This window comes from Hordeum vulgare, chromosome 1H (assembly GCF_904849725.1).
Source record: "Hordeum vulgare subsp. vulgare chromosome 1H, MorexV3_pseudomolecules_assembly, whole genome shotgun sequence".
NCBI classification, from domain to species: domain Eukaryota; kingdom Viridiplantae; phylum Streptophyta; class Magnoliopsida; order Poales; family Poaceae; genus Hordeum; species Hordeum vulgare.
This window is the reverse complement of record NC_058518.1, coordinates 500,622,981-500,650,057: the sequence shown is the minus strand read 5'-3', so window position 1 is coordinate 500,650,057 and position 27,077 is coordinate 500,622,981. Positions and strand designations below refer to the sequence as shown.

Genomic DNA, 27,077 nt, shown 5'->3' with positions numbered 1-27,077 from the left:
CGTTAAACAAAAGCGCTTGTTGGGAGGCAACCCAACGAATCTACCCTTTTTATTTTTGTTTTGTGTTTTCCACACTTTCATAATTCTGTTATGATTGTGTTTTTTGTGTTTATTTTTGCGTTTGTGCCAAGCAAAACCGTTATGATTAGTCTTGGGGATGATCGTTTGGTCATGCTGGAAAAGACAGAAACTTTCTGCTCACGAAAAGAATTTTCATTGTTTTTTGTGTAAGAGATTTTGAGTTGATTCTTTTTGCTTCTGATTGATACGCAAATTCTTCAGACTGTCGTAATTTTTCAGAATTGTTGAAGTACCAGAGGTATACGAAATATACAAATTGCTACAGACTGGTCTGCTGTTAACATATTCTGTTTTTGTTGTGTTGGTTGCTTATTTTGATGAAACTATGGATAGTATCAGGGGGTATTAGCCATGGAAGATTGAAAATACAGTAACCCAACATCAGCACAAGTAGAATTTAAGTTTGCTACAGTACCTAAGGAAGTGGTGGTTTGCTTTCTCATACTAATGTTATCACGAGTTTCTGTTTAAGTTTCGTGTTGTGAAGTTTTCAAGTTTTGGGTGAAGTTCTTATGGACAAAGAGATAAAGAGTGGCACGAGCTCAAGCTTGGGGATGCCCAAGGCACCCCAAGAGATTCAAGGATGTCGTAAAAGCCTAAGCTTGGGGATGCCCCGGGAAGGCATCCCCTCTCTCGTCTTCAATCCATCGGTAACATTACTTGGGGCTATATTTTTATTCACCACATGTTATGTGTTTTTCTTGGAGCGTCTTGTATCGTAGGAGTCTTTTATTTTTTGTGTCACAATCATCCTTTCTGCACACCTAAAGAGAGAGACATGCACTCACCGTGATTTTGTCGAGCTTCACTTATATCTTTTGGTAGACAATTCAGCTCACATGTGCTTCACTTATATCTTTTGAGCTAGATACTTTTGCTCTATGTGCTTCACTTATATCTTTTAGAGCACAACGGTGCGTGGCTTGGTAGTTGATCTATGCTTTGAAAGTAGTCTCAAAAGGGGTAGTTATCCAAAGGTATACGAAAACTTCCACCTTCATGTGCATTGAATAGTTAGAGAAGTTTGATTCCTCTCAATTAGTTTTGAGATATGGTTGTGGTAATATTGAAGTTATGCTAATAAGGTGTTGTGGATCTAGAAATACTTGTGTTGAAGTTAGTGATTCCCGTAGCATGCACGTATGGTGAACCGCTATGTGATGAAATCTGAGCATGATTAGTCTATTGATTGTCATCCTTTGCATGGCGGTCGGGATCGCGCGATGGTTTATACCTACCAACCCTTCCCCTAGGAGTATGCGTTGAATGCTTTGTTTCGATTACTAATGAAACTTTTGCAAAAAGTATATGAGTTCTTCATGACTAATGTTGAGTCCATGGTTTAGATTCACTTTCACCTTCCACCATCACTATCTTCTTAGTGCAGTGCAACTTTTGCCGGTGCACAAAACCCACCATTAGCCTCCCTCAAAACAGCCACCATACCTACCTACTATGGCTTTTTCAAAGTCATTCCGAGATATATTGCCATGCAGCTACCACCATGACATGTGCCATCACGTCTACATTGCCATTGCATGATCATAAGATATCTAGCATGATGTTTCCATTAATGTCTATGCCATGCTAGATCACTGCCACGGTACACTACCGAAGGCATTCCATATAGAGTCATCGTTGCTCTAAGTTTTGAGTTGAAAGTGTGATGATCATCATTAATGGAGCATTGTCCCATGTGAGGAAATAAAAGAGGCCAAAGAAGCCCACCAAAAAAAAGAGGCCAAAGAGCCCACCATAAAAAAAGAGAGAAAAAGAGAGAAGGGACAATGTTACCACTTTTCCACACTTGTGCATATTAAGCACCATGATCTTCATGATTGAGAGTTTCTCGTTTTGTCACCACCATATAGCTAGTAGAAATTTTTCATTATATAACTTGGCTTGTATATTCCAATGATACGCTTCCTCAAAATTGCCTTAGGTCTTCGTGAGCAAGCAAGTTGGATGCACACCCACTAGTTTTCTTTAAGAGCTTTCACATACTCTTAGCTCTAGTACATCATTTATATGGCAATCCCTACTCATTCACATTGATATCTATTGATGAGCATCTCCACAGCTCATTGATATGCCTAGTTAATGTGACCATCTTCTCCTTGTTTTGTCTTGCAACCTCCACCACACTCCACACCATCTATAGTGCTATAACCATGGCTCACGCTCATGTATTGCGTGAGAGTTGAAAAAGTTTGAGAAAGTAGAGGTGTGAAACAATTACTTGGCCAATACCGGGGTTGTGCATGATTTAAATTCGTTGTGCCATGATGATAGAGCATAGCGAGACTATATGCTTTTGTAGGGATAACTTTCTTTTGGCCTTGTTATTTTGAAAGTTCATGATTACCTTGCTAGTTTGCTTGAATTATTATTGTTTCCACATCAATAGCAAACTATTGTTTTGAATCTAATGGATCTGAACATTCACATCACATAAGAGGAGTTACAAAGGACATCTATGCTAGGTAGCATGAAAGCATCAAAAATTCATTCTTTATCACTTCCCTACTCGAGGACGAGCAGGAGTTAAGCTTGGGGATGCTTGATACGTCTCAAACGTATCTATAATTTTTGATGGTTTCACGCTGTTATCTTGTCAACTTTGGATGTTTTATGTACCTTTTATATCCTTTTTGGGACTAACTTATTAATTCAGTGCCAAGTGCCAGTTCCTGTTTTTTTTCTGTGTTTTTGGCTATTTTCAGATCTGATTTTGGAACGGAGTCCAAACGGAATAAAATCCCCGAAATATTTTTTTCCCAAACGAAAGAAGATCGGGGGGCTTGTGGGCCAAGCTAGGAGGGCTACAGGGAGCCCACAAGCCCCCACTCCGCCACCAGGGGGCGGTGGGCAGGCTTGTGGCCTCCTTGGCGCCCCGTGACCTAGATCTTGCGCCTATATATTCCCTAAAAATCAGAAAAAAATTCAAGGGAGCCACGAAAATACTTTTCCGCCGCCGCAAGCTTCCGTTTCCGCGAGATCTCATCTGGAGACCCTTCCCGGTGCCGTGCCGGAGGGGACTTTGGAGTTGGAGGGCTTCTTCATCATCATCATCGCTCCTCCTATGACTCGTGAGTAGTTAACTTCAGACCTACGGGTCCGTAGTTAGTAGCTAGATGGCTTCTTCTCTCTCTTGGATCTTCAATACAAAGTTCTCCATGATCTTCATGGAGATCTATCCGATGTAATCTTCTTTGGCGGTGTGTTTGTCGAGATCCGATGAATTGTGGATTTGTGATGAGATTATCTATGTTATATATTTGAGTCTTTGCTGATTTCTTATATGCATGATTTGATATCCTTGTAAGTCTCTCCGAGTCTTGGGTTTTGTTTGGCCAACTAGATCTATGATTCTTGCAATGGGAGAAGTGCTTGGTTTTGGGTTCTTACCGTGTGGTGACCTTTCCCAGTGACAGTAGGGGCAGCAAGGCACACATCGTGTAGTTGCCATCAAGGGTAACAAGGTGGGCTCTGTCGTAGATATGAGATTGTCCATCTACATCATGTCATCATGCTTAATACACTAGATGCATGCTGGATAGCGGTTGACGTGTGGAGTAATAGTAGTAGATGCAGAAAGTATCGGTCTACTTGAATTTGGACGCGATGCCTATAGATATAATTATTGCCATAGATATCGTCACGACTTTGCGCGGTTTTATCAATTGCTCGACAGTAATTTGTTCACCCACCGTCTACTTGCTTTCTTGAGAGAAGCCACTAGTAAACACTACGGCCCCCGGGTCTATTCACATCTATCGTTTCCACTTTTGCTTTTACTTTACTTTGTTACTTTGTTGCTTTCAGTTCTCACTTGGCGAACAATCTATAAGGGATTGACAACCCCTTCATAGCGTTGGGAGCAAGCTTTTTGTGTTTGTGCAGGCTCTTGTGATACTCCTTCACTCGATCGATACCTTGGTTCTTAAACTGAGGGAAATACTTACCACCGCTGTGCTACATCACCCTTTCCGCTTCGAGGGGAACACCAACGCAAGGCTCCAAGGCCACGGGGGGAATCCTTTGCATATTTGCCTAGGAAGTCCTTAAGGTGTAGCCGTAGCAGAAGGATTCCTGGTGCCGTTGCTGAGGAGTATCAAGCAACACTCCTATTTTTGGCGCCGTTGAAAGGTCTTTTGTTGCAGTAGCAGGATGCATTACCAACACTTAAGTGATATACCATGTGCAGATGGTTTGATACAAACATGTTTGCTTGCACGTATTTCATAACCATCATCTTTATCATACACTTGACCAAATTTCTCTTGGGATGGATGACAGCCATAAGGTCGCCTTTTTTCCATTGCCGCCTGTGATTAACGACACTTTGTTTTCATTGCCAAAGTCGGCTCCTTGGCAAGGCAAGAAGGACAAGGTACAATATTTGTCCATAAGCTCTTTTAAAAAGTATCATGTTTAAGGAGTGATATGCAACTAGAAACCGATTTTGTCATTGTCGCATGTGGTTAATGATTGTGAGTGGAGTTTAGAAGAGGAGTGAAGTAGAGTTTAGAGGTGGAGTGTAGCACTTCAAACACACTCGTAGTTAACAGCTAAGAGGTTTTGTTTTTCGTCCGGCTGGCATGAACACGTAACATTTACCTACAACAACCATCGCTTGGACATCCTGTGTGCCACAACCACCATCTCCTATAACTAAGAGCCATCCAAGCCTAGTCTCAGTAATCCCATCAACCAAAGCCTGTGTTCTACAAGACAGCCAACCAGCCATGGGCCTCAAGGGTGTGATGGTGTGTTTACTTATACTGGGGTTGGTTCTCGAACAGGTGCAAGTAGAAGGCAAGAGTTGCTGCAGGAGCACCCTAGGAAGAAACTGCTACAATCTTTGCCGCGTCCGTGGTGCTCAGAAGCTATGCGCAGGCGTCTGTAGGTGTAAACTCACAAGTAGCGGAAAATGCCCTACAGGCTTCCCCAAATTGGCCCTTGTGTCCAACTCAGGTAAAGGGAATGAACTCCTTATATTCCATATTACTAGTTCTTTCTAAAATAAGATGCCATCATATAAAGCGTATGGCGAGTTAGAGTTTTCTAAGTTTTCCTAATAATATAATGAACTTTTTTAATTTTTTTCCGATGATATTTGTATGAGTTTTTCCATGAACAACGTTTCCATAAATATAAGTTTTCGTATTTTTTTACCAACAAGTATTTTTTTCGAAAGGCTGTCTCTTAGGATCCGATTCATCAAAAAAGTTAGAAAAGAGTTGCCTGGTTACCGAAAAGTAATTGTGAAATAACTAATAAAAAGCGAATGACGGAGACGATGCCAATATCAAAGACGATAATGTATTGTAAGAGAGGAATTGTTTGTCTTATACGCGATTATATTTACATGCTAGATGTTTTATTTTGACAGATGAACCAGACACCGTCAAGTATTGCAACTTGGGGTGTAGGGCTTCCATGTGTGACTACATGGTCAACGCAGGTAAATAAAATTCATCTGGTATGTGTATTCCTGTAAACTAATTGAAAAGGCTACTTCTTGACACATAATATGCTATATATTTGGGCACCAGCTGCTGACGACGAAGAAATGAAACTCTATTTGGAAAATTGTGGTGATGCTTGTGTCAATTTCTGCAACGGTGATGCTGGCCTCACATCCCTTACTGCCTAATGATGTGTATCCATGGTCTGAGATTTCACAGGGCAAGGTGTGTCTGACCTTTGCGTTCAATAAAATTGGATCCCATCGAGAGTATCCAAACCAGTGTGTCAACCTGTTTTATGTGTGTGTATTTCCATTCCTTGTTCGAATAAAAGCCGTCATAATGAATGCCATGTTGCTGCCGTGAAGTACCGCCATGACTGAGATAAAATGGTACATGTTGTATCATTTGCCTGTGGATATAAACTTCATGAGTACATGCTTCAAGTAATTTTCTCTAGTCCTTTTTTTATTTAGGCTTGAGCACAAGTTCTGTGTTGTCGTGACGTAAGCCTGAAATGGATCAATTTTTTTGCATTTTTGGTGAGCAATTCTCTGAGCTTTTATTTTTACACATGAGGCACAAGATCTTTGACCCTTTTATTAATTAAGAAGCAGATTTTGCTCGGTTAATTATGAAAAACCTGGCTAAAACCGATACAAAGGTGAAGTCCACTCCCAAACATTGAAACACACTGGGACAAGCCCACACCCGTCGACGATGGGCTGAACACCATAACAAACGCCAACCATGCAAACACACAACAACGTGAAGCCCTCCTCCGCCAAGTGAGCCAACTGTCCACTGCCGCCGAAAAGATGAAGTTAACATTGTTATGGGAGGAGCGGACTCAGACTCTCCCGCTGAGGTGAAGAGACAAGTACCCACAAAGACATACATCGGATACACTAGATGACATGTCAATGACCAACTTTGACGGCAACCTCATCGCCCACACGATTCTGAGATCAATGCAGTCCAAGCTGCCAAGCTATCGGGGTCGCCACCCCGACATCCACCTCTTCGCTCTACGCACTCAATCAACACAGCCTTCCAGGACCGCCACCCCGACACATCACCACTTTTTTCGAATTGCAACACCTTATGACCCAGCTGCCTACAGTCAACCGTCCATAGACCACGTCCGTCGCACCACATCCATGGCCGCTGCCCCCACATACCATCCAACCGCCCCCGCTAGGATGCGTTAATCGAGCCGAAAACCCTATTGCCCATGCAGCCAAGGTTGTCATCCAAGCCACGTCGAGCTGTAAACCTGCTTCATGGAGCTGCCGCCGCATTCTACGAGAATGCACTTCACATATTAGTTTTGATCTTTTGTTGAACTATTTTTTGTTGAACTATTTTAGGATCGAGTGCAAATTGTCATATGTCTATCATATAATCCATAATCTTTAGACTTTAATGTTGGGGTTTTTCCTTTGGCACATATCCTGGTAATATTTATGGCATTCAACAAACAAGTTCGGGCTAGTACTACATATAAAAGCGCTAACTTCTCTACACTGTTACATTATTACAAGGACATGTCTGGAGTGAGCGCTCTAGTCAAGTGCATGTGTTCAGTCCGCCATATTTCTATCATGTCACCATCTACCACTAGTAGATAACTTGTCTTTAACTCGCATGCTTGCCTGGGCTAGCACTTTTGGTATATATACTAGTCAAAAGCCCATGCATTGCTACATGCAACAAAATTTATTACCAAAACTAAATCTTAGCTTGAGATTCTTGTCATAGTATCTCTATGCATGCACAGTTCTTGAATTGTTGTAAACTTCCAAGATCCACAATCGGCTTATGAATACATGTATGAAGACATTGACGTCAGCTGTGCTTCCCTGGCAATGGCTCCAGAAAAGGGTTGATCCTGCAATCTCTGGCGTTAGCTAGACGAATGCTTATGACAACAAACCTTCCCCTGCAACGGCACCAGAAGAATGCTGAAAGCACTCCCCAGTAATGAGACTAGAAGAATGTTGTTGATGGCCCACCAGCGCGTGGGTTAGCAGCAGTTTTCGAGGGTAGAGTATTCGACCCAAATTTGTAGGTAAGCCAGTCAGGAGGTGAGAGTATACTCTCAAGTATTAGCAGCTGAATTTGTCGGATTCAACCACACCTGAAAGATTAGTATCTGCAAGCACAGTAGTAACAACAAAGTAGTATGATAACAACAGTGTCAGAAACGATCTGTTGACGGCAGACTATTCCTAACAATTGTATCAATGGCGCCTCCGTTGCCGCGTCGACGGAAGTTGTCAATTCCCGTCAACGGTCTGGCGAATCAACAGTGTAGCAGGTAGTAGCAGTGTAACGAGCAATAGCAGTGGCAAGGAACAACAGTAGTGACAGCAGTAGCAAGTAGCAACAGTAGCAAGCGACAGTAGTAGCAATAGTAGCAGAGCAAAACAAGTAACAGCAATAGCAACAATAGTAGCAGCAACAGAGCAAGACAAGTAACAACAGTAGCAACAGTAGTAGCAGCAGCAGAGCAAGACAAGTAACAGCAGTAGGACAAACTCGTAGGCAATGGGTCGGTGATTTGTTTGGATGATATTCATCATGCAAGAGCTATAACACTGAGAGATATGTGGCTAGCTCCCGTTCGTCAATGTGATGTAGGCATGCATTCCGTGTGTCGTCATACGTGCTTAGGGAAAAGAACTTGCATGACATCTATTGTCCATCCCTCCTGTGGCAGCGGGGTCCAAAAAGAAACTACAGGATATTAAGGTTCTCCTTTTAATAAAGAACCGGACCAACGCATTAGCACTTGGTGAACACATGAACTCCTCAAACTATGATCATCACCGGGAGTGGTTCCGGTTATTGTCACTCCGGGGTTGCCGGATCATAACACATAGTAGGTAACTACAACTTGCAAGATCGGATCTAAAACACACATATATTGGTGGCAACATAATAATTTCATATCCGAAATCATGGCACTCGGGCCCTAGTGACAAGCATTAAGCATGGCAAAGTAGTAGCAACATCAAATCTCAGAACATAGTGGATACTAGGGATCAATCCCCATCAAAACTAACTCGATTACATGATAGATCTCATCCTACTCATCACCGCCCAGCGAGCCTACGAATAGATTACTCACGAACGACGAAGAGCGTCATGGAATTGGAGAGGGAAGAAGGTTGATGATGACGATGTCGACAATTTCCCCTCTCCGGAGCCCAAGACGGACTCCAGATCTGCCCTCCAGATGAAGAACAGGTGGTGGCGGCGCCTCCGTATCGAAAACGCAATGAAAACTTCTCTTTTTATTTTTTCTGGGACGAAAGACAACTTATAGAGCTGGAGTTGGGGGCGGCAGGTGCCTGTGGCCCCCACAAGTCTGCCCACCGCCACCAGGGGGGTGGTGGCGGAGGAGGGGCTTGTGGCCCACTGGCCCACCCCCTGAGGTGGAACTTGGCGCATATATCTTTGATATTTTCCAAAACTGCTCCCCGTAAATTTTCAGGACGTTTGGAGAACTTTGATTTTTGCACAAAAATAACACCAAGGCAATTCTGCTGAAAACAGTGTCAGTCCAGGTTAGTTCCATTCAAATCATGCAAATTATAGTCCAAAACAAGGGCAAAAGAGTTTGGAGAATTAGATACGTTGGAGACATATCAGACATCATCGTCGTATCCACCTCCTTGACCTTGTCTTCAATGAGCATCCCATCACCGTTCTTGTCGCACCTATTTTTGTCACATGCCTTTAAGATAAATTTCATTTTTAGGTCTCATTGATTTACTCCAATGATGGTGCCAAAATTAAATTGAACATATATAGCTTACATGTCCTAAGAAACTGTGGAACCACGAGTCAAAATAGATGTTAGTCATATACATCCACAACTCCATGAGTTGATCCTTGATAAGGGGCTCCTCCAGCTCGATGCCCCCCTTCCTCGCCTGTGTCATGGAAAACTTTGGCGAACTCCTTAGAGTCCTACCTGCCATAGAAAGAAGCACTTTCCACCATAAGTCGTTTTTGTCAGAGTTGAAATATCGTCCAAATGAAGAGCTTAGGCGAGTGTTCTAGTTGGCATTTCGGTCGCACTCGAGCTGTCATAGGACTCAAGTGAATTGACTAGTCGAGTACCTACAGGACTAGTATACACTAGTAGAAAATGAGGCTTTCGGTCGGAGGCCCAAATCCCATTAGCCTCGGTCCACGTAAAACCGAGACCAATGTGAGGCATTGGTCCTCGTTCGAGCTGCCAGAGCCTCACGGGGCAATAGTCCTGATTAGGTTCGCTGCATTAGTCCCGGTTCGTCCCTAAAATCGGGACTAAAGATCGAGTGACTGACACGTGGCGTGCCACGAAGCATTAGTCTCGGTTGGGGGCTGGAACCGGGACTAATGGTTAGTCTTCTGTCCCGGTTCCGGCCACAAACCGGGACCAAAGAGATGCCTATATATACCCGCGCCCTGCCGACCCTCTTCTCTGTTTTTTGGCCTAGGTGTGCATGCATGCCATGCTCTTGTTGCCACCCTTCTATGCATGCACATGAGGTGTTCGATGAAATGCCCGAGACACACTTAAGCTTTCTCCTCTCCAAGCTCGACCTCGAAGCTCCATTTTCCTCAATATTTGTCTAGGTTTGGCGGTGCACCAACTACACAAGTGTTTTAGAAGGTTAGCTACTTCATCCTTTCATCTCTCACTGCTAGTTTCGCTCATTTCAAATGCTCTAGAAGTAGAGTGGTTTGTGGGTTTTAGTGTACGAGTGTATGTGGGATTTCCTTTTATTTAGATGCAAAATTTGAGCTTAAATTAACTTCTTAGATTCTGCACATGTGTAAGGTGTCGTCCCATGCCCGTCCTGTTGGAATTATGCCCTAGAGGCAATAATAATATAGTTATTATTATAATTCATGTATCAAGATAATCGTTTATTATCCATGCTATAATTGTATTGAATGAAGACTTATATACATGTGTGGATACATAGACAAAACACTGTCCCTAGCAAGCCTCTAGTTGGCTAGCCAGTTGATCAAAGATAGTCAGTGTCTTCTAATTATAAACAAGGTGTTGTTGCTTGATAACTGGATCACGTCATTAGGAGAATCACGTGATGGACTAGACCCAAACTAATAGACGTAGCATGTTGATCGTGTCATTTTGTTGCTACTGTTTTCTGCATGTCAAGTATTTGTTCCTATGACCATGAGATCATATTACTCACTGACACCGGAGGAATACTTTGTGTGTATCAAACGTCGCAACGTAACTGGGTGACTATAAAGATGCTTTACAGGTATCTCCGAAGGTGTTCGTTGAGTTAGTATGGATCGAGACTGGGATTTGTCACTCCGTGTGACGGAGAGGTATCTCGGGGCCCACTCGGTAATACAAACATCACACACAAGCCTTGCAAGCAATGTGACTTAGTGTAAGTTGAGGGATCTTGTATTACGGAACGAGTAAAGAGACTTGCCGGTAAACGAGATTGAAATAGGTATACAGATACTGATGATCGAATCTCGGGCAAGTAACATACCGAAGGACAAAGGGAATGACATACGGGATTGTATGAATCCTTGGCACTGAGGTTCAAACGATAAGATCTTCGTAGAATATGTAGGATCCAATATGGGCATCTAGGTCCCTCTATTGGATATTGACCGAGGAGTCTCTCGGGTCATGTCTATATACATAGTTCTCGAAACCGCAGGGTCTGCACACTTAAGGTTCGACATTGTTTTATGCGTATTTGAGTTATATGTTTGGTTACCGAATGTTGTTCGGAGTCCCGGATGAGATCACGGACGTAACGAGGGTTTCCGGAATGGTCCGGAAACGAAGATTGATATATAGGATGACCTCATTTGATTACCGGAAGGTTTTCGGAGTTACCGGGAATGTACCGGGAATGACGAATGGGTTCCGGGAGTTCACGGGGGGGGGGGGGGGGGGGGAACCCACGCCGGGGAAGCCCATAGGCCTTGGGGGTGGCACACCAGCCATTAGTGGGCTGGTGGGACAGCCCAAGAAGGCCCTATGCGCCATAGGAAGAAAAAAAAAGAGAAAAAAAAGAGGAGGAGGTGGGAAAAGGGGGAAGGACTCCTCCTTCCAAACCTAGTTGGACTCGGTTTGGAAGGGGAGGGCTGCCCCCCTTGGCTCGGCCAAAACCCTTAGGGGTCCTTGGACCCCAAGGCAAGGCTCCCCCTCTTCCCCCTATATATACGGAGGTTTTAGGGCTGATTTGAGACGACTTTTCCATGGCAGCCCGACCACATACCTCCACGGTTTTTCCTCTAGATCGCGTTTCTGCGGAGCTCGGGCGGAGCCCTGCTGAGATAAGATCACCACCAACCTCCGGAGCGCCGTCATGCTGCCGGAGAACTCTTCTACCTCCCCGTCTCTCTTGCTGGATCAAGAAGGCCGAGATCATCGTCGAGCTGTACGTGTGCTGAACGCGGAGGTGCCGTCCGTTCGGCACTAGATCGTGGGACTGATCGCGGGACGGTTCGCGGGGCGGATCGAGGGACGTGAGGACGTTCCACTACATCAACCGCGTTCTCTAACGCTTCTGCTGTACGGTCTACAAGGGTACGTAGATCACACATCCCCTCTCGTAGATGGACATCACCATGATAGGTCTTCGTGCGCGTAAGAAATTTTTTGTTTCCCATGCGACGTTCCCCAACAGTGGCATCATGAGCTAGGTTCATGCATAGATGTCTTCTCGAGTAGAACACAAAAGTTTTTGTGGGCGGTGATGTGCGTTTTGCTGCCCTCCTTAGTCATTTCTTGATTCCGCGGTATTGTTGGATCGAAGCGGCTCGGACCGACATTACTCGTACACTTACGAGAGACTGGTTTCATCGCTACGAGTAACTCCGTTGCTCAAAGATGACTGGCGGGTGTCAGTTTCTCCAACTTTAGTTGAATCGGATTGGACCGAGGAGGTCCTTGGATGAGGTTAAATAGCAACTCATATATCTCCGTTGTGGTGTTTGCGTAAGTAAGATGCGATCCTACTAGATACCCATGGTCACCACGTAAAACATGCAACAACAAAATACGAGTGGGAGTTTAGCGAATAATTTGATTAAGTTAAACTCTAATTATCTTGAACATAGTCTAAGTCCGCTTTGAATATATTTGTGTTGTAGATCATGGCTCACGCGACAGTCACCCTGAATTTTAATACGTTCCTAGAGAAAGCTAAGTTGAAAGATGATGGAAGCAACTTTGTAGACTGGGCTCGTAATCTTAAGCTAATCTTACAAGCTGGGAAGAAGGATTATGTCCTTAATGCTGCGCTAGGAGATGAACCACCCGCTATGGCTGATCAGGATGTTAAGAACGCTTGGTTAGCACGTAAGGAGGACTACTCAGTAGTTCAATGTGCATTCTTGTATGGCTTAGAACCGGGACTTCAACGTCGCTTTGAGCGTCATGGAGCATTTGAGATGTTCCAAGAGTTGAAGTTTATCTTTCAGAAGAACGCCCGGATCGAGAGGTATGAGACCTTCGATAAATTCTATGCTTGCAAGATGGAGAAGAACTCGTCTGTCCGTGAACATGTGCTCAAAATGTCTGGGTACTCAAACCGTCTAGCTGAGCTGGGGATTGAACTCCCGCAAGAGGCTATCACTGACAGAATCCTTCAATCACTGCCGCCAAGCTATAAAGGCTTTGTGTTGAACTACAACATGCAAGGGATGAACAAGTCACCCGGCGAGTTGTTTGCGATGCTGAAAGTCGCAGAGTCTGAACTCCGTAAAGAACATCAAGTGTTGATGGTGAATAAGACCACTAGTTTCAAGAGAAACGGCAAAGGCAAGAAGGGTAAATCAAAGAAGATCGGCAAGCCTGTTGCCAATCCGACGAAGAAACCCAAAGCTGGACCTAAGCCTGAAACAGAGTGTTACTATTGCAAGGGTATGGGTCACTGGAAGCGCAATTGCCCCAAGTATCTGGCTGATAAGAAGGCGGCCAAAGAAAAATCAGGTATATTTGATATACATGTTATTGATGTGTACTTAACCGGCTCTCGTAGTAGTGCCTGGGTATTCGATACCGGTTCTGTTGCTCATATTTGCAACTCGAAACAGGAACTGCGGAATAGACGAAGGCTGGCGAAAGATGAAGTGACGATGCGCGTAGGAAATGGTTCCAAGGTTGATGCAATCGCCGTCGGCACAGTTTCACTTCAGTTACCATCAGGATTAGTTATGAACTTGAATCATTGTTATTTAGTGCCTGCGTTGAGCATGAACATTATATCTGGATCTTGTTTATTGCGAGACGATTACTCTTTTAAGTCAGAGAATAATGGTTGTTCTATTTCTATGAGTAACATCTTTTATGGTCATGCACCCAATGTGAGAGGATTGTTCATATTGAATATTGATAGCGATACACACATACATAACATTGAGACCAAAAGAGTTAGAGTTAACAATGATAGCGCCATATTTTTGTGGCACTGCCGCTTAGGTCATATTGGTGTAAAGCGCATGAAGAAACTCCATGCCGATGGACTTTTGGAGTCACTTGACACGTGCGAACCATGCCTCATGGGCAAGATGACAAAAACTCCGTTCTCCGGAACAATGGAGCGTGCAAGTGACTTGTTGGAAATCATACATACCGATGTGTGTGGTCCGATGAGCGTAGAGGCACGGGGCGAATATCGTTATTTTCTCACCTTCACTGACGATTTGAGTAGATATGGTTATGTCTACTTAATGAAGCACAAGTCTGAAACATTTGAAAAGTTCAAGCAATTTCAGAGTGAAGTTGAAAATCATCGTAACAAGAAGATCAAGTTTCTACGGTCTGATCGTGGGGGTGAATATCTGAGTTTCGAGTTTGGTGCTCACTTAATACAATGTGGAATTGTTTCACAGTTGACACCGGCTGGAACACCACAGCGTAATGGTGTGTCCGAACGTCGTAATCGTACTTTATTAGAGATGGTGTGATCTATGATGTCTCTTACCGATTTGCCGTTATCGTTTTGGGGTTATGCATTAGAAACAGCTGCATTCACTTTAAATAGGGCACCATCAAAATCCGTTGAGACGACAACATACGAACTGTGGTATGGCAAAAGGCCAAAGTTGTCGTTTCTTAAAGTTTGGGGATGTGATGCTTATGTCAAAAAGCTTCAGCCTGAAAAGCTGGAACCCAAAGCGGAAAAGTGCATCTTCATAGGTTACCCAAAAGAGACAGTTGGGTACACCTTCTATCTCAAATCCGAGGGCAAAGTGTTTGTTGCTAAAAACGGAGCTTTTCTCGAGAAGGAGTTTCTCTCGAGAGAATTGAGTGGGAGGAAGATAGAACTTGATGAGGTTGTCGAACCTCTCATCCCTCTGGATGGTGGCGTAGGGCAAGGGGAAACCTCTGTCGCTGCGACGCCGGTTGAGGAGGAAGTTAATGATGATGATCATGAAACTCCGGTTCAAGTTTCTGTCGAACCACGCAGGTCGACGAGACCACGTGCTGCTCCAGAGTGGTACGGTAATCCCGTCTTGTCAATCATGTTGTTAGACAACAATGAACCTACAAATTATCAAGAAGCAATGGTGGGCCCAGATTCCAACAAATGGCTAGAAGCCATGAAGTCCGAGATAGGATCCATGTATGAGAACAAAGTGTGGACTTTGGAAGTACTGCCTGAGGGCCGTAAGGCTATTCAGAACAAATGGATCTTTAAGAGGAAGACGGACGCTGACGGCAATGTGACCGTTTATAAAGCTCGACTTGTGGCAAAGGGTTTTTCACAAGTTCAAGGAGTTGACTACGATGAGACATTCTCACCCGTAGCGATGCTTAAGTCCGTCAGAATCATGTTAGCTATAGCTGCATTTTTTGATTATGAAATCTGGCAGATGGATGTCAAAACGGCGTTCCTTAACGGTTTCCTTAAGGAAGAGTTGTATATGATGCAACCCGAAGGTTTTGTCGATCCTAAGAATGCTAACAAGGTGTGCAAGCTCCAGCGATCCATTTATGGACTGGTGCAAGCATCTCGGAGTTGGAACAAACGCTTTGATGAGGTGATCAAAGCATTTGGGTTTATACAAGTGGTTGGAGAATCTTGTATTTACAAGAAAGTGAGTGGGAGCTCTGTGGCGTTTCTAATATTATATGTGGATGACATATTGCTGATTGGAAACAACGTAGAGTTTTTGGAGAGCATAAAGGATTACTTGAATAAAAGTTTCTCTATGAAGAACCTAAGAGAAGCTGCTTACATTCTAGGCATTAAGATCTACAGGGATAGATCAAAACGCCTGATAGGACTTTCACAAAGCACATACCTTGATAAAGTTTTGAAGAGGTTCAAAATGGAATAGTCCAAGAAAGGGCTCTTGCCAGTTTTACAAGGTACGAGATTGAGTAAGACTCAGTGCCCAACAACTGATGACGATAGAGAGCATATGAGCACCGTCCCCTATGCTTCAGCCATAGGTTCTATCATGTATGCAATGCTGTGCACTAGACCGGACGTTAGCCTGGCCATAAGTATGGCAGGTAGGTTCCAGAGTAATCCAGGAGTGGATCACTGGACGGCGGTCAAGAATATCCTGAAGTACCTGAAAAGGACTAAGGAGATGTTTCTCGTGTATGGAGGTGACGAAGAGCTCGCCGTAAATGGTTACGTCGATGCAAGCTTCGACACAGATCCGGACGACTCTAAGTCACAGACCGAATACGTATTTATTCTTAATGGGGGTGCGGTAAGCTGGTGCAGTTCCAAGCAAAGCGTCATAGCAGATTCTACATTTGAAGCGGAGTACATGGCTGCCTCGGAGGCAGCTAAGGAGGGTGTCTGGATGAAGCAGTTCATGACGGATCTTGGAGTGGTGCCAAGTGCACTGAATCCAATAACCTTGTTCTGTGACAACACGGGTGCCATTGCCTTAGCGAAGGAACCACGGTTTCACAAGAAGTCCAGACACATCAAACGACGCTTCAACCTCATCCGCGACTACGTTGAAGGGGAGGACGTGAATCTATGCAAAGTGCACACGGATCTGAATGTAGCAGACCTGCTGACTAAACCTCTTCCACGGGAAAGCATGATCAACACCAGAACTGTATGGGTGTTAGATTTATTACAATGTAATTCACATGATGATGTGAGGGCTAGATTATTGACTCTAGTGCAAGTGGGAGACTGTTGGAATTATGCCCTAGAGGCAATAATAATATAGTTATTATTATAATTCCTGTATCAAGATAATCGTTTATTATCCATGCTATAATTGTATTGAATGAAGACTTATATACATGTGTGGATACATAGACAAAACACTGTCCCTAGCAAGCCTCTAGTTGGCTAGCCAGTTGATCAAAGATAGTCAGTGTCTTCTGATTATAAACAAGGTGTTGTTGCTTGATAACTGGATCACGTCATTAGGAGAATCACGTAATGGACTAGACCCAAACTAATAGACGTAGCATATTGATCGTGTCATTTTGTTGCTACTGTTTTCTACGTGTCAAGTATTTGTTCCTATGACCATGAGATCATATAACTCACTTACACCGGAGGAATACTTTGTGTGTATCAAATATCACAACGTAACAGGGTGACTATAAAGATGCTCTACAGGTATCTCCGAAGGTGTTCATTGAGTTAGTATGGATCAAGACTGGGATTTGTCACTCCGTGTGACGGAGAGGTATCTCGGGGCCCACTCGGTAATACAAACATCACACACAAGCCTTGCAAGCAATGTGACTTAGTGTAAGTTGCGGGATTTTGTATTACAGAACGAGTAAAGAGACTTGCCGGTAAACGAGATTGAAATAGGTATACGGATACTGACGATCGAATCTCGGGCAAGTAACATACCGAAGGACAAAGGGAATGACATACGGGATTGTATGAATCCTTGGCACTGAGGTTCAAACGATAAGATCTTCGTAGAATATGTAGGATCCAATATGGGCATCCAGGTCCCGCTATTGGATATTGACCGAGGAGTCTCTCGGGTCATGTCTACATAGTTCTCGAACCCGCAGGGTCTGCACACTTAAGGTTCGACGTTGTTTTATGCGTATTTGAGTTATATGGTTGGTTACCGAATGTTGTTCGGAGTCCCGGATGAGATCAAGGACGTCACGAGGGTTTCCGGAATGGTCTGGAAACGAAGATTGATATATAGGATGACCTCATTTGATTACCGGAAAGTTTTCGGAGTTACCGGGAATGTACCGGGAATGACGAATGGGTTCCGGGAGTTCAGCGGGGGGGGGGGGGGGCAACCCACCCCGGGGAAGCCCATAGGCCTTGGGGGTGGCACACCAGCCCTTAGTGGGCTGGTGGGACAGCCCAAGAAGGCCCTATGCGCCATAGGAAGAAAATCAAAGAGAAAAAAAAGGAGGAGGTGGGAAAAGGGGGAAGGACTCCTCCTTCCAAACCTAGTTGGACTCGGTTTGGAAGGGGAGGGCTGCCCCCCTTGGCTCGGCCGAAACCCTTAGGGGTCCTTAGACCCCAAGGCAAGGCTCCCCCTCTTCCCCCTATATATACAGAGGTTTTAGGGCTGATTTGAGACGACTTTTCCACGACAGCCCAACCACATACCTCCACGGTTTTTCCTCTAGATCGCATTTCTGCGGAGCTCGGACGGAGCCCTGCTGAGATAAGATCACCACCAACCTCCGGAGCGCCGTCACGCTGCCGGAGAACTCTTCTACCTCTCCGTCTCTCTTGCTGGATCAAGAAGGCCGAGATCATCATTGAGCGTTACGTGTGCTGAACGCGGAGGTGCCGTCTATTCGGCACTAGATCGTGGGACTGATCGCGGGACGGTTCGCGGGGCGGATCGAGGGACGTGAGGACGTTCCACTACATCAACCGCGTTCACTAACGCTTCTGCTGTACGGTCTACAAGGGTACGTAGATCACACATCCCCTCACGTAGATGGACATCACCATGATAAGTCTTCGTGCGTGTAAGAAATTTTTTGTTTCCCATGCGACGTTCCCCAACACGTCCTCACCATCATCGATCGCCCACACCGATCTTCGCCAGCACCACCGTGGTGAGCCTCTTGTTCTTATCTTTTTTTAAAACAAGAAAAATCTCACTTGTATGATTTAGATAGATACTTGTATAAATTACTTACTTTTATTATTTTTTGTAATTATATAGCGAAATGGTTTTGGTATCTTCTCACGTTGGCCCTCGTCCGGCCTATGATTCGGACGTGGTATATTTTGCTTTATTATTATTTGTTTCATTTAGTGTTTATGATGACAATTATGCCGACCAACGTGGCATGAATGTTTTTATCTAGGATGTATGTGAACCGGAAATTCCAATCAACCCTCTTGTCGAGAGATAAAATTTAGTTGAAAAAGAAAACAATTATTTGAAGAAAAAATTGAAAATAATTGAGGAGAAGAATATGGAACTGGAGTTGCATGTTGTTGATGTCTTCGATGATCACAAGATCGAGATGGATGCAATGTGCTTGAAGATGGATGCAATGCGCTTAAAGATTATGAATATTAGAAAATATGTCATTGCTAAAGAGGCTTTGTATCATTAAGCTGTTGGGTCAATTGTTACCTTAGTTGCGATTTTGATCACATTTGTTATTGCATTTAAATGTTTTACATAGTTGTATGTTGTTTTATAGGAGAACTTTATGTATTTATTTTTGCAATAATAACATTTGATCACTATTGTACTTTGGTTTTAATGTGATGATAAACTTGTATTAATTTGGTCATTTCTCTATTCATGATGTTCTGCAATGGTTTTTGATATACTTAATTTCATAATATAGATGAACCGCCAATGGATGTATGGTGACCGATGCACTTCATAGTACATTACGAACCGGGACTATTGTCCCTCCCGTGCCTATAAATAAACCCTCCCCACCCACTTATTATTTTTCTTTGCTACGCACAAGAGGTGTTTGATGAAATGCCCGAGTCACACTTAAGTTCACACAAAATGGTATACTCGACCGAGGTTAGCAAACTTATCATTTTCATCTATAATCAATACAAAAATATTGCACGTGTCCATGTACGATGGTCATTTCACTATTCATGTATGATGCAGATCGATGCACGGAAGCGATGGATGTACGGCGAACGACGCGGTTCCGGATTTATTGCAGGCCTGCATAAATTTATCGATGTGGCTGAGGCAAACAAAGTGGATAATTTTATGCCTTGTCCATGTGTTGAGAGTCGAAACGTCAGGGAGTACTCTGGCTCAAAAACCATTCAAGGCCACGTGCTTCGGAGAGGTTTCATGCCCAGATATTATTGATGGACCATGCACGGAGAAAGAGGGGTTAGGATGGAAGACAATTAAGAAGAAGATGATGATGACAACTATCCTATGTTCATTGAAGAATACGGTGATACTGCAACAGAAGACAATGAAGAAGAAGGAGGTGAAGAACAACCGGCATTAGATGAGCCCGCTCATTTGTGATGCAAAGCGAGAATGCGTTACAGACAAGGAGAAGCTGAAGTTGGAGGCCATGCTAAAGGATCATAAAAAGTTGTTGTACCCAAATTGCAAAGATGGTAGCACAAGGATCGGTACCACACTAGAACTGTTGAAATGGAATGCAGAAACTGGTTTATCTGACAAGGGATTTGAGAAGTTAATGAAAATATTGAAGGCGAAGCTTCCAAAGGATAACGAATTGCCCGAGACTACATATGAAGCAAAGAAGGCTATCTGCCGTCTTGGATTAGATGTGCAGAACATACATGCATGCATTAATGACTGCATCCTGTACCGCGGTGAGAAGTACGAGAATATGGATAAATGCCCGGTATGCACTGCATGTCGGTACAAGATCAGACAAGATGACCCTGGTGATGTTGAGGGCGATGACGAGCCCCCCAGGAAGAAGGTTCCTGCTAAGGTTATGTGGTATGCTCCTATAATACCACGGTTGAAACGTTTGTTCAGAAACAATGAGCATGCCAGGTTGTTGCGATGGCACAAAGAAGAGCGTAAGTAAGACGGGAAGTTGAGACACCTCGCCGATGGGTCGCAGTGGAGAAAAATTGAGAGAAAGTACCCGGACTTTGCAGGTGACGCGAGGAATTTATGGTTTGGTCTAAGTACAGACGGCATGAATCCTTTTGGGGAGCAGAGCTGCAGTCACAGCACCTTGCCCGTGACTCTATGTATCTACAACCTTCCTCCTTGGTTGTGCATGAACAGGAAGTTCATTATGATGCCAGTACTCATCCAAGGATCGAGGCAACCCGCCAACGACATTGATGTGTACCTAAAGCCATTAGTTGATGAACTTTTGTAGTTGTGGGCCAAACCAAGTGTACGTGTGTGGGATGAGCACAAACAACGGGAATTTGACCTACGAGCATTGTGATGTCTAATACGCAACATTCTCCTTGTAGACATTGTTGGGCCTCCAAGTGCAGAGGTTTGTAGGACAGTAGCAATTTTCCCTCAAGTGGGTGACCTAAGGTTTATCAATCCATGGGAGGCGCAGGATGAAGATGGTCTCTCTCAAGCAACCCTGCAACCAAATAACAAAGAGTCTCTTGTGTCCCCAACACACCAAATACAATGGTAAATTGTATAGGTGCACTAGTTCGGCGAAGAGATGGTGAAACAAGTGCAATAAGTATGATAGATATACATTTTTGTAATCTGAAATTACAAAAGCAGCAAGGTAACAAATGGTAAAAGTGAGCACGAACGGTATTGCAATGCGTGGAAACAAGGCAACTAGGGTTCATACTTTCACTAGTGAAGTTCTCTCAACAATGATAACATAACTGGATCATATAACTAGCCCTCAACATGCAACAAAGAGTCACTCCAAAGTCACTAATAGCGGAGAATAAATGAGAGATTATTGTCGGGTACGAAACCACCCCAAAGTTATTCTTTCTGATCGAACTACTCAAGAGTTCGTAGTAAAATAACACGAAGCTATTCTTTCCGTTCGATCCTTCATAGAGTTCGTACTAGAATAACACCTTAAGATACATATCAACCAAGACCCTAATGTCACCTAGATACTCCATTGTCACCTTAAGTATCCGCGGGTATTATTATACGATATGCATCACACAATCTCAGAATCATCTATTCAACCAACACATAAAACTTCAAAGAGTGCCCCAAAGTTTCTACCAGAGAGTCAAAACGTGTGCCAATCCCTGTGCATAAGTTCCCAATGTCACGAACCCGCAAGTTGATCACCAAAACATACATCAAGTACTCACATGAATCCACGTGTGCCAACCCATATGCATAGGTTCCAAATGTCACAAACCCGCAAGTTGATCACAGCAGATAGACACGTGCAAGACATACATCAAGTGTTCTCAAAGACTCAATCCGATAAGATAACTCCAAAGGGGAAACTCAATTCATTACAAGAGGGAGAGTGTGACAGCCTGTTGCCGATGTTCCAGAAGATTCCCCCTTCTTTCTGTTTTCGTCGTGTGTCTATTTTTATTTGTCGCATCATCATTGCATCATTCACATCATCTGCATTGCATCGGCATCTCCGTTGCCGCCAGTTTTTAAATGTTGCATCCGTTGTTAGTTGCCGGTTATCGTCGTTGTTCATTCTGAGTCCGACCGCACACGCACGCGCCCGCGGCATCGTCAAATCCCTGTTTTTAAAAGTGTGCGTAAAACTTTCTCTAATCGGGGTGAAACTTGGCATGCGGTAGTAATTAGTTATAGCTAGGCCGCCTGTCGAATTTCGTCGCGATCGGAGTCCGTCTGTTACCCGAACGGTCGACCGTAGCGGCACCTTATTCGGTCTACCGTCGGACGTTTGTCGGTGTTTTAAAAATCATTGTCGCGTCGCCCGTTTTTCCTCTCGTCTCCGGATAACTACTATTCACAGCAAACGCTAGCCCGCCTCTCCGATCGGACCGTACGATCGCGATCGGAGGGTCGAAAAACCCCCAAATACCCCCCTAACCTAGCCCCATCCTATAAATAGACGCCCTCCCTGCCATTTTAGGCAAAACCCTAGCCGCCTAGGGATCTGTGCCACCGCCAGCCGCCTCCCACCTATCTCCCGCAGCCACCCAGCGCCCTCTCTCCCCTCAGCCGTCGCGGCCCGCCCGAGGTCCAGATCCGGCCCTCCCGGGCCCGGATCGGCAACCGCCGCGAGCCAGCTCCCTGCCCGAGCGAGCACCTCCCGTGCGCTGCACCGCCCGAGCTCTCCTCCCGGTGTCGCCCCTCGCTGGTCGCCGGCCGCCGGAGCTCATCCCGCCGGCAAGCCGGATCTCTGCCCCGCCGCCGTAGGCCGGAGTACCTCTGCGCGACGACGTGCCTGGGTTCCCCGCCGTTAGCCCGTTCCTCCCACCGCCTGAGCTCCTAGTGCGTGCCGGAGCTCGCCGCCTCGCCAGATCCCGGCAGGACCTCGCAGGAGACGCGAGCCGACGTCGCCCCTTCGCCGCCCGGACCGGCCGCAGCCCCCTGCTGGCGCTCGCTGCGTCCGTCGCCGGCCACCCGCCCTCGGTTGCGCCTCCTTCCTCCTCGCGATCTGGATCGGGGATCCAGATCGGGGGCCCGTTGACCGAGCCAGCGCCCCGCTCCAGCGCCGCCTGGGCCGCTCCCCACGCTGGCGACGTGGGCCGGCTTCCCCAGCGTCTCGCCTTGGCCCAGGAGCCCAAGCCATGCCGCCCTCTCCTCCAGATCCGGCCCACCGAGGTGAGAACTCCCTGCCACCTCTAATCCTTATCTAGGTGCGAGTTAGATATTTTGCGCCCAGTAGGCCCGGTAGATTAATTTCTTTTTAGGAATTTTCGGAATTAATATAAATTCCAGAAAAAATGCTAGATTTTAAAACGCCTGTAGTTTCTAAACCGTGCATCGGATCGGAACGTTTTAAATATGGATTTCGTGTAGATTTGCGCGTAGAATACGTTGGTGCAACTTGCATGTTTATTTGACGTAGTTTAACGTGTCAAATATATAGATTAGCGTGCTGTCCCATTAGAATAGTGCCCGTAATAATTTTTCGCGCAACTCCGGGTTGTTCGTATGCCGTAAAATAAATGCCCATGTTTTAGGGACCATTTTCACATGCATTTTAGAGCGGTTATTTGTATTTTTACGTGTAGTGAATTGTCGGTAGTTTATTTTCCCGTGTATAGGTGATTTTCTCGAATTTTCGTGTGGCATTCTATTGTTGTGCACCCCCACTTATTTTATATGTTTCCGGAGTAGAAAAATCCATTGGATTTTTCTGTGCAATTAGTTTTAGCTTTTGAGCAAATTAGTTCACGCGATATTTTGCCGTGTTGCCCTTTTGTTTAATTCGTAGGATTTATTCCGTGCTCCGTTTGATTAAGTTGTCAACTAGAGAGTTGATCTTGGATGTTTAGACCAGCCCATGGTATTTTTGGGTGCAATAGAAATGCATGTTTTGGTGTGGTTTGCTTGCTCTCAAGATGCTAGAAATAGTGCTTTTTTAGAGTAGCTGAAATATTTCTAAGTCTGGAATCTGTTATATTTTGTTGCTGTCTTGTCTTGCTTGCATCTTGTGATCTGTAGCTCTTTTGAGGTTGGTCCAATGGAGTTAGTTGTACCCCTTGTGTTTCTCTAGCATGCTGTAAAGTTTCATGCCATTTGGAGTCATGTATCTATAGGTTTTGCTGCTGTCAATATAGCTTCAGATGGAAAACTGCACTTTCATGAGGTGTAATTTTCACTACGTCTAAAATAGTGTGTGAGATGCCATTTTGTGTCTTCTTTTCCTAGTGCTCCTTGCTGTCATGCTAGTTGTTGTTAGTTGTTTGTAGTAGTGCTTCTTTCCCTCTTCCGTGCCATGCCTTGCTTGAGCATATCGGAGTTGTGTAGCCGTAGTTGTGGGGTGTAGAAAATATTATGTGGCTGATTTTGGCAGATTGTAGTGATTTCTTGTTTTGCTCGTAGTTGTTGAACCGTAGCTCCGATCTGATCGTTTCCTACATGAAACTTTCTTAGAATCTTGTGTAGTTTCATTTTCTCTTGCTGGTTGTTTGTTTTGAAGTGCTCGTGACCACCGTTGCACACATATTGCATTCATGCCATCATATCTTGCGGTGCTTGTATCTTTTGATCCGTAACTCCGTTGGAGATGTTCTTTATGTGTAGATTGCTTGCCTTGACGCGTAGAATCACGTGAACCTATTTGTTTTTCTGTTTAACAACTAATTAGAGGTGTTAATTCAGATCTGGACAGAATTTTAAATTAACATGTGAGGTCGTTTCGGAGGTGCTATATGACATTTCCGACCTCATTTAAAATGCCTAGATAGGTAGATTAATTGCGCTTCACCTCTTGCCATGTTTAATCACATTTAATATTGCAGTGTACCTAATCGGGATAGAACTAAATAAATTAATGTGGAGTTCCGTCAATATGCAACTCGTTGCATATTGAGCTTCACTTAATTTGTAGTGATTGATGGTGTGGATTGTCAGGCCGTGACTTGCATGTTTTCAGCTCCTCATGCATATTTTGTGTTGTGCATCGTGTGGTGAATATCGGTGTTGATTTGTGTTTCCGGTTTGCTTCGTCTCGATAGAGTTCCGCAAGCGTGTCGGATGTGAGGACCCGTTCGACTACGTCGGTTCGTCTGCTTCACGGAGGCATTCTTCTTCCAAGCGGGATCTCAGGCAAGATGATCATTTCCCCAGATACCATTACTATCATTGCCATGCTAGTTTTATCACTTCTATCGATTATGTCTCGTTGCCTACCACATGTTAAATATCAGCCTCTCAACAATGCCATGAATACCTTCAACCTGTTCGACCTAGCAAACCACTGATTGGCTATGTTACTGCTTGCTTAAACCCCGTTGATAGCATTGCTAGTTGCAGGTGCATTGCTTCCATGTGAAAGCATGGGTTCCTTGTTATATCACCATATTAATTGCTATTTAATTTAATGCACCTATATACTTGGTAAAAGGTGGAAGGCTCGGCCCTTTTCTAGCCTGGTGTTTTGTTCCACCTTTGCCCCCTTAGTTTCGGCTACCGGTGTTATGTTCCATAAATGAGCGCTCCTAACACGATCGGGGTTGTTATGGGGACCCCCTTGATAATTTGTTTTAGATTAAAGCTGGTCTGGCAAGGCCCAACATTGGTACTACATTTGCCTAATCACCTAATAAAAATTGCATAGGGACCCGCCGACACCCGCGGACTAATTTAATCAACCCCCGGACCAGTGCTCCTCATGAGTGTTGGTCCAAAACAGAGCACTGTGCGGGGCCACCGCGAGGAAACTCGAGGTTTGGCACTTGTACGCGTCGCTTATCCGTCGTGTCCTGAGAACGAGGTACGCGACTCCTATCGGGATCGTCGACACGTCGGGCGGCCTTGCTGGATTAGTTTTACCTTTGACGAGATATCTTTAGTCCCAACCGGGACTAAAAGGGGGCCTTTAGTCCCGGTTAGAGCCCCAAACCAGGACTAAAGGTCTCTGTGTATAAGCGGGATTTGGATTTTTTCCAATCCATCGCCAGTTCCTTCTTCCTCCTACCTCTGACGCCGCTGGGCTTCCGGAGTCGCCGCCGCCCCCGAAGCCGTCCTCGTCGTCGCCGCCACCGACGTCGGCCACCTACACCTCCTCCCTCTGCCCGCCGATGAGTAGCTGTTGTGCCCTGACCCTCCTCTGTTCCCACAGTGAGCTCGTCGGCCCGCTCCTCCCTCTCCTCCCATGTTTTCTACTAATGCCCTAGCTCCGGCCGCCTCCCGTCGGGCTTCGCTCCGGTGAGCCCTCCTCTCCCCACGCCGCGCTCCGGCACCCCCTCGTCTCCCCTCATCGGCGCCGTGCACCCCCACAACCCTGGCCAACAGATTTATTTTCTAAATTACGATGAACAAATGTTTTCTTATGATTATAAGGACATAGTAATGTATCTATGAGACGGGCCACGCCCAGTGTCAAAACCGACAGATCTCGGGTAGGGGGGCCCGAGCTATGAGATCGGATCGACGGTAACACGAGACAAATAACATGAGGTTTTTACCCAGATTCGGGCCCTCTCGATGAAGGTAAAACCCTATGTCATGCTCTTTTTCTGTATTGATGATGTAGCAATTACGGAGTTGATCTACCTCGAGATTGTGAGTTTGTGGGCTAAACTGTAGGGGTTATGATGTTGTGTATATGGGTGTCGTCTGTGGGCTAAACCCCACAGTTTATGTAGGCACCAGTAGTATCTAGGGTTACATGAATGTTGGATACTGATGTCAACTGTGCTAACCCTTGCAACGGCACCAGAAGAATGCTGCTAGCACTCTCCGGCAATCGAAACTAGAAGAATGTTGTTGACGGCCCACCAGCCCGTGGGATCGTAGCAGTTTTCGAGGCTAGAGTATTCGACCAAAATTTGTTGATCGCCAAGCAGGAGGTGAGAGAATACTCTCGAGTATTAGTAGCTGAATTTGTCAGATTCAACCACACCTGAAAGATTCGTATCTGCAAGCAAAGTAGTAACAGCAAAGTAGTATGATAACAACGGTGTCAGAAACGATCTATTGACG

The 27,077-nt window shown here is 44.9% G+C and overlaps 1 protein-coding gene across 1 annotated transcript; it reads left to right on the top strand.

Annotated features, from left to right (window-relative positions):
* The first annotated feature begins 4,688 nt into the window (after window positions 1–4,688).
* LOC123450373 (alpha-hordothionin) lies at window positions 4,689–6,002 on the top strand. Its single transcript, XM_045127663.1, has 3 exons — window positions 4,689–5,058; window positions 5,477–5,548; window positions 5,640–6,002. Exons 1-3 carry the CDS (start codon window positions 4,830–4,832, stop codon window positions 5,738–5,740), a joined length of 402 nt encoding a protein of 133 aa, XP_044983598.1. The 5' UTR covers window positions 4,689–4,829; the 3' UTR covers window positions 5,741–6,002.
* Window positions 6,003–27,077: the final 21,075 nt, after the last annotated feature.